The following is a 16,166-nucleotide window of genomic DNA, read 5'->3' on the forward strand; positions in this document are numbered from 1 at the left end:
TTTCTATCTCCCTCTCTCCAAGCAGTCTTTCCAAGAAATCTCTATCCACAGGACAGCAAGTATCCCTATGTTTGCTAACTTTATTTCTAAGTGACTTTTGACCTGTGATGGGTTTTGCTTAAATGGAGGTAGAGGACATATCAGTTAGCGGTTAAAGTGTTTCCTTGCATTGTTAAGAATTGTTTAACTGTTAATTGTAAGATATTTCTGTGATCTTAATGTGTTTAATCCTGCATTAATAATATAGTTTGTTTTAATATATAATATAAAATGTACCTATTGGTCAGTGGATTCACTCATGGAGTGGAGTGTCCTTTCCTCAAAGTTTTACAAATTTAGAAGATGTGTTTGGGGTCTTGTCCAGTATCCTAACAAATATTGGGGTCTGGTCCAGGGTCTTAAAAATGAATTGTACAGTTTAAGGACCATAGAAAAATGAATACTGGTCCTCAACTTCCAGAGTCCCCAGTTAGAGTCCAATGAGAAATTATTTCACAAAGGCATTCGAGTTCCGCTGGGATTTGTAGTATTCATTTTTCAGTTGGTGCTGATCCCACAAAATGAGTAGGTAGGCAGTGATTGAATCAGTCTCTAAGTGATGGTATGAGATGTTCCTGCAGAGCCAGGCTAGATGGGCAACTTGTTGCTGAGCCTGGCGGAGCCTCCTTCTTGACTCACCAGGTTGATGTTTATACAGCAGACTAAATGTGAGGACCAAAGCTGCAATGTTAAAACTGTTCAAGATGTCCGAGGCTTGTGTAATGTGACATGTCCTATTAATGGTTAATTGCACCTGAAAAATTAGTTTCTGGGCTTTTTTCCAGGATTCCATTGTTCTTCCTTAAAAGGGAGACTAATTGATTATGAGCATCTCCTCCAGTATAACAGGTTTCAATCTGTTTCTTTCGTGATAGTTCAGGGGTGGTGTGCCAGTTCATCTGCACTTCCTCTGCTTTTGTAGATTACAAGGGGTTTGTTCAATATAGTGTGAAACTGAAAATCTATTTTTTTTTCTTGAAACAGCTGGGAATAGCTTACCAGACAGAAGGCCAACCCTGTGATCAGGTGACTTGTAGCAGCCATCTTAATTTTCTTTGTTGAGCAGGGAAGGACCAGTTTAAAAGAAAATAGCAGTGAGGATAAAACATTGAATATACAGTGATGGGTTTCTTTCTATGTCATAGGAATCCAGCAGTGGGAGCAACATTAAATAACCAGCACTCCTCTAGCACTAGTCACTGTTTTATAGACCTGCTGTTGCCTCCTCCTTAAATCTCTTATCTCTACATGGGCGCATACCATCTGGACCTGGGAATATATCTTTTAATTTCGCTAGATTGTCATTTATTTTCATTAGTATAGGGGTAAAGAACCAGTGGGCACAGACTTAAGGTAAGAGATAGAAGGCTAATAGGGGAATTGAGCAAACATATTTTCACCTAGAGGGCAGTAGGAGTTTGGAACTCATGCCTGAAAAGGTGGTTGAGTCAGACTCTCGTAACATTTAAGAAGTATTTAGATATTCACTTGCACTGCCTCAACCTCCAAGGCTATGGGCCAAGTGCTGGTAATGGAATTACATAGTCATATCTTTGTTGACCAGCATGAACACAATGGGCTGAATGGCCTCCTTCTGTCCTATAAACATCTATGAATCTATTACCTATGAGTTTATCTTATATCCTTACTTTAATTTTCCTTTTGTGACTTGTGTATCTAGGGAACGCTTTATATACCTTTTAATTTGATGTTGTAACTTTTCTTCATCTTCCGATGAGGGATTCTAATATATCTCCCAAGTTCTTCATTTTCCCTTTGTCCTCTCCATTACTACCAAAGGACTTCTTAAATGCCTTATATTCAATTTTCCTTTATTTACCCTTGGTGCCCCAAGTTTGCTTGTTTGTTGCTTTGAATGTGATGCATTTTTCTGCAACCTTGGCTAACCCTGTAAAAACAAAACCTACTATGTTTTGATATTTGCTTTTCAAGACCTTTTCCTCAGTTTGCATTATTTAGTTCCACCCTCCTTTCCTCAATTTGTGCCTCTCCAACCTATTACCTCAAGTCTCCATTTGATGTCCATCTCAATCCTGATCTTGAGTCTTGTGCAATGTGATCACTACTCCTGAAATACTCTCCTACTTCTCCGGTCTGTTCAGCTTCAATGTCCACCAAAAGATCCAGCAGCCATTATTTTCCAGTTTGCCAGCTTCAGTGTTGAATAAGAAAGGGGATGTACATTAGAAATGTGATTCCCTGTTCTCCTTTCCTTACCTTGCCAGATAATAGATGGTATACTTGATCAGTGTCAATTTATGAGTTATTAGGTGCTGGTGCCCCGAGTATAACAATAATAATATTTAGAAGTGTCACTGTAAGAAGTCTTACACCAGGTACAAAGTCAATGATGCAAGATAACTTTGTCCATATATGTGTTTATGGAACCCACCTTTTCACTCACCTGATGAAGGAGCTGTGCTCCGAAAGCTAGTGATTCCAAACAAACCGGTTGGACTCTAACCTGGTGTTGGAAGACTTCTTACTGTGCCCACCCCAGTCCAACGCCGGCATTTACACATGATGCTTCGAGTTTGCAGAGGTCAAACCCGGCGGAAGGCCACAGAGCGGCGCTGTTGTCCTTCCCACAAACCTGAACAGTCACTGGTTAATAAAAGGCAACTTGTGTGCGCCAGGCCGCGATGTGGGTGGCATCCCCCCCCTCAACAACTGTATTTCAAATGTTGCATTACTTTTCTACCGCTTGACGTAAAAACAATTATCCCTTCGGCGTATGGAACATTTCATCTGTCCAATATAGGGCGAATTCCTTTGCATGAGCATCTGTAATGACACTATAAATTACACGCGTGCATACACCATCATAATAATGCTGCTGTTTTCGGAAAGAGTTTGAAACCTTTTGTAAATTATAATCCCCATTTTATGCCCTGGGCTCCTCTCATTGGGTTAGTGCCGTCGTTGTTTGCGTCTGCACACAGGCAGGGTGACAGTCAGTGTATGGGGGGGGGGGGGGGGGGGATGTCAGACACACACTGCAGACAATATCCTCCACTTTCTATTTAGGGGCCTTTATGAGTAATGATCGAGTTGGCCTAATTCTGGCCTCGCGGGGGGATAAGGGCTGCAATGACTGCGAACTCCAGAGAAAAGCAACGAGAAGGGGGCCGGGGTTACAGATAGGGCCGAATGCCTGTTTGCGATGATTGCCCCTCAATCCGCTCCTTCCTTCAGTTAAACCGGTGACGGGTTTAATATAAATGTGGGGGGGGGGGGGGGAGATTTGAAATTCTTATTGTCGCGGGAGAGACATCAGTGGTGTGGGGGTGTGGGGGGGGGGGGGGGGGGGCTAAATTAACACTGAAGGAAGTAACTGAAGGAATTCAATGTAAACTCCCAGCGCCACACAAAGGCTGCAAATGAACACCCACATATCTCTCTACCTGGATGTTTCCGTGCAATAACCGTGCAGGGATTACTAACGGCTAATGTTGTGACACTGGGTGAGATATGTAGAAATCAATGGGTGGATCCTGGCTCCTCGATGAAAGGTCCGCGATTGCCCACTTCCTGGGCGATAGCTTGACAACACAGCCAATAATACAGGCAGGTCAAATCCATTTGCAATGGGACAAGAGCAAGCCGAAAGGCCGAGAGAGAATTAACCAGCACTGACATCAGCCTAGATGCGGACACCAGTGATCCCAGTGATCAACCCCTCAAACAGCATCAAGCCACTGTTAACATTCAGTGTCTTTAACATTAAGTCGTGTTTAATATTATGTCGTATTTAATATTAGGTAGTGTTTAATATTAGATCGTGTTTAATATTAGGTCGTATTTAATATTAGGTCATGTTTAACATTAGGTCGTATCTAATATTAGGTCGTGTTTAACATGAGGTCGTATTTAATATTAGGTCGTGTTTAACATTATGTCGTATTTAACATTAAGTCGTATTTAATATTAGGTCGTATTTAACATTAGGTCGTGTTTAACATGAGGTCGTATTTAATATTAGGTCGTGTTTAACATTATGTCGTATTTAACATTAAGTCGTATTTAATATTAGGTCGTATTTAATATTAGGTCGTGTTTAATATTAGGTCATGTTTAACATTAGGTCGTATTTAATATTAGGTCGTATTTAATATTAGGTCGCATTTAACATTAGGTCGTCATGTTTAACATTAGGTCGTATTTAATATTAGGTCGTATTTAATATTAGGTCGCATTTAACATTAGGTCGTGTTTAACATTAGGTCGTGTTCAATATTAGTTCGTGTTTAGCATTAGGACGTGTTTAACATTAGGACGTGTTTAATATTAGTTCGTGTTTAACATTAGGACGTGTTTAGCATTAGGACGTGTTTAACATTAGGACGTGTTTAGTATTAGGACATGTTTAACAATAGGACGTGTTTAATATTAGTTCGTGTTTAACATTAGGACGTGTTTAACATTAGGTCGGTGGAACTGAAAGCTCGGTCTGGCCCGCCAATCCCCATCGCATCTGATCAACGCCTGGGGGAAACGCAAGTTTAAAATCACTGCCACTGACCACATTTCGATTTGAACTCGTTCTGGCGAATGAGTACCGAATTGTCCTGTAACTAATGAATTGGCGGCTAACTTGCTAATGTGCCACATTTTAAACGAACATATTGCGGGTACAATCATTTTCAAATTGAAAACACCCCGCGAGAGGGGGTCTTTTTTAAGGTCACTTATTACAGGAGAAGCGGGCCGTTTTTTAGAAAGAGAATTGGGATGGGTTGAGGCAACTGAATAGAACGAACTTGGCAGCTGACACCGGCAGGTATAATGTTTCACCCCCAGTGAAAACGGTGCCACCTATTTTCAGCAGGATTTTACAGACATGTTCCGAGGGGCGGATTTAAACTCAGATTAATTTATGGGTTGACATAACAGCACCTCAGTCAGAAAGACAAACCTCGCTTCATGCGATTCGGGATAGGCAATTGCAACAATTGGGTAAATGAGGGAAGACAGCAATCTGGACGGTGGTCCAATTGACGGGGCTCACCCTGAAGGAGTTGCTGCTGAATTTAAACTTTCCACATCAGCAGGGGTATCATTTTCGATGCCATGAGTGACCAGGCTAACTGGGCCGAGAGGCTGTTCACCACCCCCCCCCCCCCCCCCCCCATGATGTGTATCACGCACCATGCACTCGCTCTCTGACTATTAATAAATAAACCACTTTCAAGAAAAGAGAACAATTGTTAAATAAACCCGGGCTGGAGCGGGGCTGGATTGCTGCGGTTCACTGTATTCATCTAATGATTGCATTGGTCATGATTTGTACTTTTTACGATGGGGTTGGGTGCTTTCTGCAGCTTATGTTAATTGTCTGATTTAGCAACTGAAGCTTTTCTGCTCATGTTTCAGCGGCGGAGATGTCAGCAGAGGTGCAGAATTAATAAACCCCTTAACCCCATCTCCTTTTGTGCTCCAAAAAAACCCAATTCAAATTCAGATTGAATCTATTTCATGCCCCCCAACACACGACAGACACACTGGATCCCAGCTGACAAGAACAAGCATTGCACCCGATCTCAAGATTAACCCTACGCTTGATTTTAGCCCAATGTCTAAGATCAATCTTAACACAATGGAGTGGTTTGCTCGGCCCGGACAGAGATATTTCAGAGTCAGCCTTGCCCGGCCTGGCGGGCGGGTAAGGGATTCAGTGAACTGGTTGGGACTCTGGGATAGTCGGGTAGTGTTTCATGGTCACTTCTACTGATTGCAGATTTTAACAAAGTACATTCACACTTGAGACCCAATAACAGAACGACGACATTGCTGTACTCGCTCCAATCTGCCCTGTAGCGAGCGTGACTGAACTCCGGCATTTATTACAGTAGCTGCTTTAAAATTGTCCAGGATATCACAACTCATACAGTCTGCCTTCACATCGGCGAATGGACCACATCAGTCGACACATTGCCTTGACAATAAGGGGGTGGGCGGGGGGGGGGGGGGGGAGAGAGATACCATTCTGCTTATCATACTGACTGTGTGCTGCGTGGAATGGGGGGGGGGGGGGGTGACAGAAGAGAGCAAGTAATGGAGAGATCGCGTTATCTAGAAAAAGGGAGAAATGTCACAAAGGGCGACACACCTTTAGGAGAAAACGACAGGAGCTGTCAACTGTATGAGAACTTTCAATAAAAACACTATGACAATATTTGAAGGGGTGCTCCCGCAGCTTGCTGCTTTTGGAAATGGGGCAGGAGTGTATTTTCTTTCGCCTCTGAGCAGGTTGCATGTGGTGTAATGGGCAAAGAGACTGAGTGAGGGCGCTCTGTGCACATGCAACAGCGCCAGCCATTTGCCTGCTGTATGTGTGAGTGTGTGTGTTTGGACAACTGGTCCAGCGCTGTCCCTGCACCCCCACACCATCAAAATAAAACTGCTCACATGGGGCGACACATGTCCATTTTTCCCAGCGACTCAAGCATGCACACGGTGTTCACGGGCCAGCTGGGCTGTCTGAATGGGTCGGGGTCGGGGACTCCCCACTTTCCGCTCTTTGGGACTAAAAGGGGTGGTTTGGAGGCGGCACACACCACGGGGATGGGGAGGGAGCTCGCCAAAAATAAAATTTAAAAGAAAAGAAAAATCTTGCGAGAAGCGACCACCTCGCCAGTGAAAAGGATGCAGTTGGTCAGTCAAACCCCTGGTTGTCATTTTGCCTTTGCAAGTTGCCATTTGGGGAAGGGGCGCTGCCGAGTGTGGCACCCCAGCCTTGCTGCTCACACGGGATGGGGCTCGAGAAGTTAAGAAGATGGATATCAAAACTGCAAATTCAAATCCGCCATGCATTGGTTAAAAATGCAGAACGTCTTTAATAGTTTGGACGCTTTGCGTGAAAAATGCTCCTGCAAGAGGATTCGGATAAAAGTCCCCCAGATAAACTCTCACCATGGTAGGCCGTGGGGAGTATTGGCAGAATCCAGGAAAAACATAAAGATTCTAACCTGATCTGTACCCGCATTCCCAATCTGTATGGAACTCAGGAAATATGACAATTCCCACAGTTCTTTACAATGGAGATTCGCCATTTGCAGGTCTCCAGTTCAGATCTTTGAGAAATGTGATTTAATTGACTGTAAATGTTTAACTGTTAACACTAAGTATGGGGTAGATATTTCACCACAGTCCCTATCGGCCTAAACTGCGAAAAGGCATTTGAAGCCATTTCACCTCCTTCCATGAGATTTTGAAAGGCACAATTTCTTGGCGCTGGATTCCATTTCTTGACGAACGAAGTGTGTTCAATAGCCAGCTGGACTGCCTGAATAGGGCGGGGGCTCCCCGCTTTCCGCTCCTTGGAACGACTGGACTAAATGGGGTTGTCGGCGGCACACATCAAGGCGATGGGGTGGGATCTCCCCTCCCTGAGAACCCCCCCCCCCCTCCCCTCCACACCCCAGTACAATGTGCCTTGGTTAAAGGTTCCTTGGACTCTCCTTCCTCCCTGACCCTTTCCCATGTTCTAACACTATCAGCACCGTCCTTCTCGAGGTCTATGGCATTGTTGAGTTCATGAAACGAAATAAGTGGGATTTTAACCCGGACTAACTAGAATTAACAATGGAGCAGATTCAATTCACATTGCCTTTTCGCAATTTAGTTGAATATCAGTCACACGCATTAACTGCAGGGACTAAGCCTGCCTCATTTAACCGTTGTAATTCAGTCTAAACTGAGCTGCTATTGCCAATTGCTTCTCGTTGGGATAATTTCTAGGTGGCAACAATGGCAAAACGATCATCTTTAAGCCTAAAGTATAACCAGGTACCTTCAAATGGCCAAGCTCTGCGCCCCAGCTTTGGAAGCACAATTTCAGTAATTTGACACTGGGCACTTAAAAAACAAAACTCAACGGTGACCTTAACACAGTCTGACAGTGAGCGGACACTTCCGCCCGGCACAAAATATCCCCTAAAATCTGTCAGCGGCCCTGGCCTATACTTCAATCCGCTTTATCTGGAGTAGAATGATTAATGTTGCAGTCAATTTTACTTAAATGAACCCGTTACGGATCTTGTATATTTTGCATTTGGCCTTTACAAAACGCAGGCATGAGAATGAAGAACATTAAAAATCCCATTATGAGTGAGGCATCGCCTTATCTCAATGTGAGATTTGAACAACCTACATTCGTCGATAATAAAAGTAAAATAAGCAGTCGTCCGCGTTACATTTTTTTATTGAACTTAGTTTTTGCAACAAAATATTTTGACAAAGAATCATAAAGTATACATTTTTCAAGTGCAATTATATTCAAATGTATTCATTTATAAAAGCATACTGTGCGTGAATATATGTGCCTTATTATATAGTTAATGCTAAAAATCCATGTAGCCCAGGCAACAACAGAAAGTCGAATCAGTATGTGTAATACTGTCATGGTATCAAGTGTGGCCGTTTGGTTTCAACATTTATACATAAATACAGTACGCTAATGTTCCTCACTAAACATCCTGCTCTTTAATACTGATATAGGAACTGAATGTTGTTAAAATAATTAGACTCCTGACATACGCACCACCTCTTTCTTCTCAACTAACAGGCAGATTCAACCGGACAGTTTGCCTTAGAGTTAGAACCATCCCTTGTGTCCACTGATGCAAACTCAAGCTAAGGAGTCAGTTCGTCCTTAAATCCGCAGCCGCGTCGCAGGTCTGGAGATAGTAGGATGTCTTCGACGGCTCTATTTTTCTCTTCCTCCCCCCCCCGCCCCCCCCCCCCTCTCCTCTCTCTCTCTCTCTTTCGAAGAACCTGCCTGGGGGCGAAACTTCCAACTAACAAGTGCCGAGTCCTGCCTTGGGTTTAATAGGAATCTGAATAACCAACAACTAGAACAACATTACGGATATGCACGTAAGAGGAGTGCCGATGTTAGAGAGTCTGCAGCTTATTCACATAACACACGGCTTGATGTCCTGACACACACTCTGGTGGTGGTGGTGATAGTATGATCCACTGGCCGAAGGGTGGAAAGATGAAATCCCGTTGAAATTGAGCACAAAATCCTTCCTGTCGCAAACAGGCGAGGAGTGAGTCTGATAGCGAGGGAGGCCCACTGAAAAGCACAAAAGAGCGGGTATTAGAAGACTGGCCATTTGATGCAGGGCTCTCTGTATTTCAATCATTATCAGCTTACACGTTGGGGAAATGAAGAGGTTAATACATATTAGCTCTTATTCCGCCTCGATCACACCCTTATCTACATCAGTTGTTTGTGGTAGTGAGTGCCTGTTCGGGGAAGGCTGAACATCAGGGTTTGAGAAAACAAGGACATATGTTGTGGGATACAGTCGCATGTTTGAGGGATTCTCTCTGCTTTACCAGATGTTAACTCCACATGTGTCTTTGTGGATCTCGGCCTCACTGTTCAGAATGCACATGTTGAGAGCAAGCCCGCTTCAAGGATTCTTTTTGGGGAAAAAAAATAATTCTCGCCCTCGCCCATTTGTTTGGAAACCTCTGTGCTTCAAGGGCAGAATACCAAACTTCCGATTTGAGCTTCCAGTTGTTCGAATGGCCAGCCACTCACCTCCATTGCCATCACCGAGGCCAATCATTTCAGCCCACAGGGTCTAGCTGGGGGAAATAGCTTCAAGTTTTATTGATGGGGATGCATTTAGCTCGATTTGCACTTTTGGTCTAATCCCACCATTCCCAATTAAGAAAAGAAAATAGTTTCGAGTACCAGATACAGGGGGAGTTTTGATGAATATGTAGTTTATGTTTAGTTGACAACCAGATTGGAGTTAACCCCCTTTTCCATGTGCAGCTGCCGTCTCCCTACTGAATGCTGATTAGAAACACAGGGAGAGCTGATATTAAATCCTGGACAGCCCCGTCTGCCGATAACCCAATCTCCAATTCTACCTGAAAGCATTGCCCTACGCTGATCGCCTTATGGAACCACTTTCAACTTTTCTCTCAAACTAGTTATGAAATGGTGCACCTCATTTCAAACAACCATGTTTTTCATTCGCGCGATTTGTATATTTTCTCAGTTACCAGGTATATAATCAACTGGCGCTGGGGCGGAAATCCAGCTATTTGCTGGTTGGCCCAGATATTCGGCTTCAAGATGATACCCAGCTTCCATGACATTTTAAAATAGTAATTGATTAATGGTCTATGGACGGTGCTTTAATGTATCACGGACTGAACCAGTTTGCAGAGTCTTGATAATCTGCATTTGACAAGGTTTTCCACATGAGTTCTAATATTTTGGCGACCGTCACTTAAAAAGAAATTGACTAAAATGGGGAATTTATTTGACGCGGTTTAGCAGAGAATATCCGCCAGTAACAATGAACTAAAGGAAAAATAGAATCGGTGCACTCGGTAACTTGCACTAACACGTCTCCCCCTCCACAACATACACACAACACACGTATACCCACACACACGTACACACACACAAAACACACATGCACACACGACACTCACAAACACACACAACACACACAAAACACACACACACGACACAGAAAACTCAAAACACACGCACAAATAACACAACACACACCACGCACACGACATAAATGCACAACCCACGTATACGCACAGACATACACAACACATAAATACAACACACATTCACATATAACACAAATCACACATCCATACACATGCACATATAGCACAACACATACATGACAATGCGCACACACATACATATACAGCACACGCAACTTACATACACAACACACACGTACACAGATAACACATACATACACAACAGACACATACACAGATAACACATACATACACAACACAAATACACAGATAACACATACATACACAACACACACATACACAGATAACATACATACACAACACACACATACACAGATAACACAGATATACACAACACACACGTGCACAGATAACACATACATACACAACGCACACATACACAGATAACACATACATATACAACACACACATACACAGATAACACATACATACACAACACACACATACAACACACACAGAACTCGGGGTTACAAGTTGTCAGTTGTGTTTTTTTTATAGGCCATGGCTGCTGTTTCACCGCCACCCCGCTCTGGCCACCTATTATTGTAATTGTCCAAAATGTTGCCAGTTTAAAATCAAATGTACATACACATATTTTTTAAAAGTGTAACTTTTGGCTCCGGCCCGCGAATGCATGGGGCAGAGAGACACAGGCGCCTTTTTGTTGGCAGTTGCCGACCATCGGTTCCCAGAACGTTTAACAGAATCAGCTCTCATCTGGGTTAAGTCAAGCTAAACTCCTCTTCCGTGTGGTCCAGCCGCCACTGTCTTTGTTTAGTTAACCTCCCCGACCCACATTTTCAGTGACTGTTTGGAAAGTTCTGCCTCAAGTCTCCACGCTTCCTATACATCTTGTAGACCTTGTTTTTTCTCTCTCTCTCTAGCTATTCGGACGTTTAAAAATTACAAATAATGTTTTTAAAGGGGCAAAAATGACCTTTGATAAAGGAATTTATTTGACGTTTAAATCACGATTTCATCCACCACGAAAAAGTAAAGATAAAGGCAACAGCTGTAAACTTTCTTCAGACACACCAGTGTTTATAACCTGTTCTGGGCAGGCAATAATTCTATCGACATAGATCATTTTTAAAACGTCAATTAAGATGTGCATTTTCTAAAAGCCACACGACTTTCGCTGTCCAATGCTACATTTGCAATACGACACTCAAATATCTATTTTAAAAGGGTAAATTGCAGCAAGGTTTTGCAAAATCAGTCATTTTCAATAGACAAAAATGTGAGGATTGAGCCACTGCTTTGACCTATTCTCGGCTGCAAAGGGCAACATTTATTGCTGTTGTCCCCAACTCCATTATTGATAGTCTCGCTTACATATGGCCTGGTTAACGCTAGTCAGCTAAATGCTTCACCATCAGTCATTGACACGATTGCGATGCATCTCAACTCACGCTGCCCTATTTCCTCTGGCCCTCTCCTCGTTCAAAGTGGAACCTCTTTTATTAATTGGCGATTGCACTTGGACCCGCATGCTCTTCAGAAACATAACGCCGATCGATTTCTGATCGACTAAATGGAGAGATTAATGCCAGCGGTTCAGTTCTCCGGCGGCACTATTGCTGTTATTGTAAAGCTAACCCAACAGTCCCAAAATTATTTTCACTTGCCCCCTCCCCTCTATTTCTCGGTGCCATTTCCCAGACGCACTCTCTATATTTTATTCTGTTTCAGAAATTCAACATTACATAACTATTTAAAAAAATAAGACTGCGGGGGGTCGAGGTCTCTGGTGTCTGTCATTGATTCTATGATAGGTTGACTACGCCAAGCGAAACAATAGCCTGCTCTACTTCCAAAGACAGTGAGCACTCTACCTGTAATCTCTGCCGGGTCCCTTGTATTTTGGTGCAGGTAGGTCTGCTCCAGCGAGTAGGAGGACATGCTGGAGTGGAGGCTGGGAGGAACCGAGTTAATGTGGCCCAGGCTCTGCTGCTTCATGTAGGGAGATCCTGCGGAGGTTGACCAGGGGGCGGCCGAAGCTGAATACGGCGAATGGCACTCCAGGGCACTGCCAACGACAGGGGAGGACGGCACTGGGCTGCTGCTGCTGTCGGGGCCATACTCCCCGCCTGAGGACACGGGGCAGCTGGCCATATAGGTGGAGCCAGGGTTGGGGGACATGTGGGGGACGTGGTGGCCGCTACTGAGTCCATCGTAGCTCCCTGATATAGAGTTACTCATCATGCTCAGGCTGTTCTCCAGATTGTAGCCGCTGGCGTGGCAAGACAGCGAAGCGGTGGGGCCCTGGAAGTCGAAGGGTTGCGGGATGATCGAGGGTCCAAACCCGAGGCCATTCATCATCCTGTACATGGGTTTGAGCGTCTGGCATTTCCTACGGAAGCCTCTGGGTCTGCGGCGAAAGGAGCCCTCCTCAAACATGAACTCGCTGGCCGGGTCTATAGTCCAGTAATGTCCCTTCCCGGGTCTGCCCAACCCCTTCGGCAACTTGATGAAGCACTCGTTCAGGGAGAGGTTGTGGCGCACCGAGTTCTTCCAGCCCTGGTAAGAGCCCCGGAAGAAGGGGAAGCGGCTTTGCAGGAACTGGTAGATCTCACTCAGGGTCAGCCGCTTGGCGGGGGAGCTCTGTATGGCCATCACGATAAGGGCGATGTAAGAGTAAGGCGGCTTCTCGGGCCGCCGCAAGCCGCCGGTGGTCTTCTTGACTTTGGCTAAGGTGGAGGTCTCCATAGCCGGGGGGTGCTGAGTGATCAGGGCCGATTTTAACACCCCCGGCACAGGGCTGGATCTGATAGACCCTGGAGGCTCCAGAAGCTGCTGCGGACTCTCAGCGGCCATCTCTCTTTCAAGCCAAAGATTGTCTGAAATCCGAAGAGAAAAAGGGGGCCGGGAGGATAGGGGCTAAGCAGAGGGGGAAAAAAGACCCCCTCCCCTCTCTCTCTCGCTCTGTAATAATGATCCCTGTCGACGCTACGCCCTATTTAGCTTCACTGGACCGCAGGACATTCACTGCACTGGAAATGAGTCAAAACACAAGAGTCCTATTCAATGGCTCTCTGACAGCAGATTCATCTCTCCGAGCCTGGCTCCTCACGCTGGGCCGCCTGCAGATCGATGGGCGATTCAATGTCACATTCGCCTGGACTGCCAGATATGCGTGCATATCCCACACGGGCCTTCCCCCAGACCTGGGCAGCGCTGCATCTGCTGCCGCTCGCTTATGTTCCCATGTAGGAAATCCAACAACAACAAAAAAAGTTCCCTCTGACTCCTGGCAGACGCTCAGTGGCCCCGGGAATCGTTGCTTCTTCCTCCACCTGGTGGCCAGCCCTTTATGAAGAGGAAGCGCGCAGAGGTCGCTCTGTACTATTTCTCCCTCCCTCTCTCTCTCTCTCTCTCCCCAGCTTCCAGCAATGGCTGATGAAGCCAAAGGAAAACGTGGCCACCTATCACTGAGTCAAGCTCCCTCCCGAGCCCCCTCCTCCTGGATGAAACCTGAATTTAGACAGCCCCCCTCCCTTTTCCTTTGGACACACACCGCATCTACCTCGGAGCGAAGATGCACATCAATATTTTTTTTTGGTTATAAATGTGCAGATTCTCGCCACCAACCATTCGACCCTCGCAATTAGTTCATTAATCAATTTCATTTAAACATTCCAATCACATGTTAGCGAGAGAGAGAGGGGTAACATTCATTTTTTTTATTGGCTACATATCCTGGCTATCAACATTTAGCCAGAAAATTGTTTGAAGGTTTGCACATTAACAAATGATTTTCCTTGCAGCATTTTTCGTTATGAACCTGCACTGGGATCGTTGGCAGAGTGGGGATATATCCAGCCCATTCCCCACTCATTCCCTATCATTTCATTTGGTCACATTATTCCTCCGTCCGCCACAAGCTTGCACCAGTCTCCCTGTTAACGGCCCCAGGTTTGCCTACAACAGGCTACCTGCTCACATTAAAGATGAATCCCGGTATTACCATCACCCGTCTTCTATCAATAATCGCGCGACACTATTGTCGGGGCAAAGATTTGAAGTTGCACTTAGGGATCTCTTCCGTAAAGCTACCTGATTGATGCAACACGCCTGTCTGAGAAAGGTGCAGAACAATATATGTTTCAGTAATTCCCAAACACTTTCTCGGACACTGGCACAGATGGGAGCACGTCCCATTTGATAGCCGAAATTCTTTCCTTAGTTGATTCCTAATTTCAAATCTGCATTCAATATGTTACTTTCGACAAATATCCGTTTTACTACAAGCCCCGCAAATCCGAGCGAGTATTTTATAAAGTGACAATGACCAGAATAAAATCGTACTTTACAACCAGCTGTAAACCATGTTGACAAACGGACAGCTCTCAGTTCTATACATGTTACACTTTAATATTATTATCAACTTATCACATTACCAAATGGATTCAAAGGGTGTGAGGTTCTCAATCGAAGCTACCGTTTAGTCATTGGAAAGATTGATTTTCTAAAATGATGGGATGAACACTGTTAGATATTTGTATTTAATACAATCCGTTCACGACAATTAGTTCTAAAGAACTTTAGGAAAGAGTTAAACCATATCGTGCCTCTCATAAATCGCCCCAGAGCAGGACTTCGCGTCAAACAGTGCATTTTGTTGTTTTAAAAAGAGGGTTGTCTTCCTTTACGTGATAGCAGCGATTCGTGAAAGCGAGGTGATGGAATAAAAAAAAAGAACGAATGTGCGAAAAGACGGCGAAGGGAGAAGGGGAGTGAGAAAGGTGACTAGACAGAGAGAGAGAGAGAGAGGCAAAATGAGCGAGGTTGTGTTGGATGAGTCCTGTGTGTGTGGAGTATTGTTCAGGATAACTAGCTTTGACGTGAGTGGAAGCAGACCGTTTTCATCAAGCCTGGTCTGTACCACACACAGAGCGGGTGTCAGTTTACCGCTCCAGCCAGCAGTCAGCACCCCCCCCCCCCCCACCCCCCGGAGCACTACAATAATTAGACAAAGAAAAGCAAAATTATCTGAACAGGCGTCGACAGCTTCCCCTCCAGCCCAGGCAACGGTTGCGGCGATTTACACACACACACAAAATATGACTCGATTGTGTCTGAACTCAAATCCACAAAACTCGCAAAGGAAGAAATAGCACACCTTCCAGACTTCACCTTCCAACAAGAGAGCCTTGATTAATTGCGAGGAGGAAGTACAACAACCCGCTGTGTCCATCACAATACCCAGAGTGTCTCTGTATATTAGTTATTGGCAATAATTAGGGTGTCCTTGGAAATGCAGGCATGCGCTCTCAGTCCATTTTTGGGGTAAGATGTTGGTATATTTTGGGCGAGGTACATTCACCTCTTTGTGATCCGTTCCAAAGTCACCACCGGCACTGCCACCGCACTTCAGAACATTTTGAGAATCTGCGATTGCCCATTCTTGACAACGCGCTCACTGAAGGCCAAGTGTGTAACCCCGTTGTTTATTTTCTCTCGACTCTTCCTTATTTGTTAGGATGCTGGAGATTTTATCCGGCGGATTAAGTAGAGACATTGGCTCGTATTTGAATGTAAAAAAAAAACCC

The 16,166-nt window shown here is 44.7% G+C and overlaps 1 protein-coding gene across 1 annotated transcript; it reads right to left on the bottom strand.

Moving 5' to 3' along the window:
- Nucleotides 1-8,245: 8,245 nt before the first annotated feature.
- On the bottom strand, nt 8,246-13,979 carry LOC119965845 (forkhead box protein F2-like). Its single transcript, XM_038796742.1, has 2 exons — nt 12,450-13,979; nt 8,246-9,139 (listed from the first exon to the last, which is right to left on the bottom strand). Exons 1-2 carry the CDS (start codon nt 13,429-13,431, stop codon nt 8,976-8,978), a joined length of 1,146 nt encoding a protein of 381 aa, XP_038652670.1. The 5' UTR covers nt 13,432-13,979; the 3' UTR covers nt 8,246-8,975.
- Nucleotides 13,980-16,166: the final 2,187 nt, after the last annotated feature.

Source organism: Scyliorhinus canicula, chromosome 5, assembly GCF_902713615.1.
Source record: "Scyliorhinus canicula chromosome 5, sScyCan1.1, whole genome shotgun sequence".
NCBI classification, from domain to species: domain Eukaryota; kingdom Metazoa; phylum Chordata; class Chondrichthyes; order Carcharhiniformes; family Scyliorhinidae; genus Scyliorhinus; species Scyliorhinus canicula.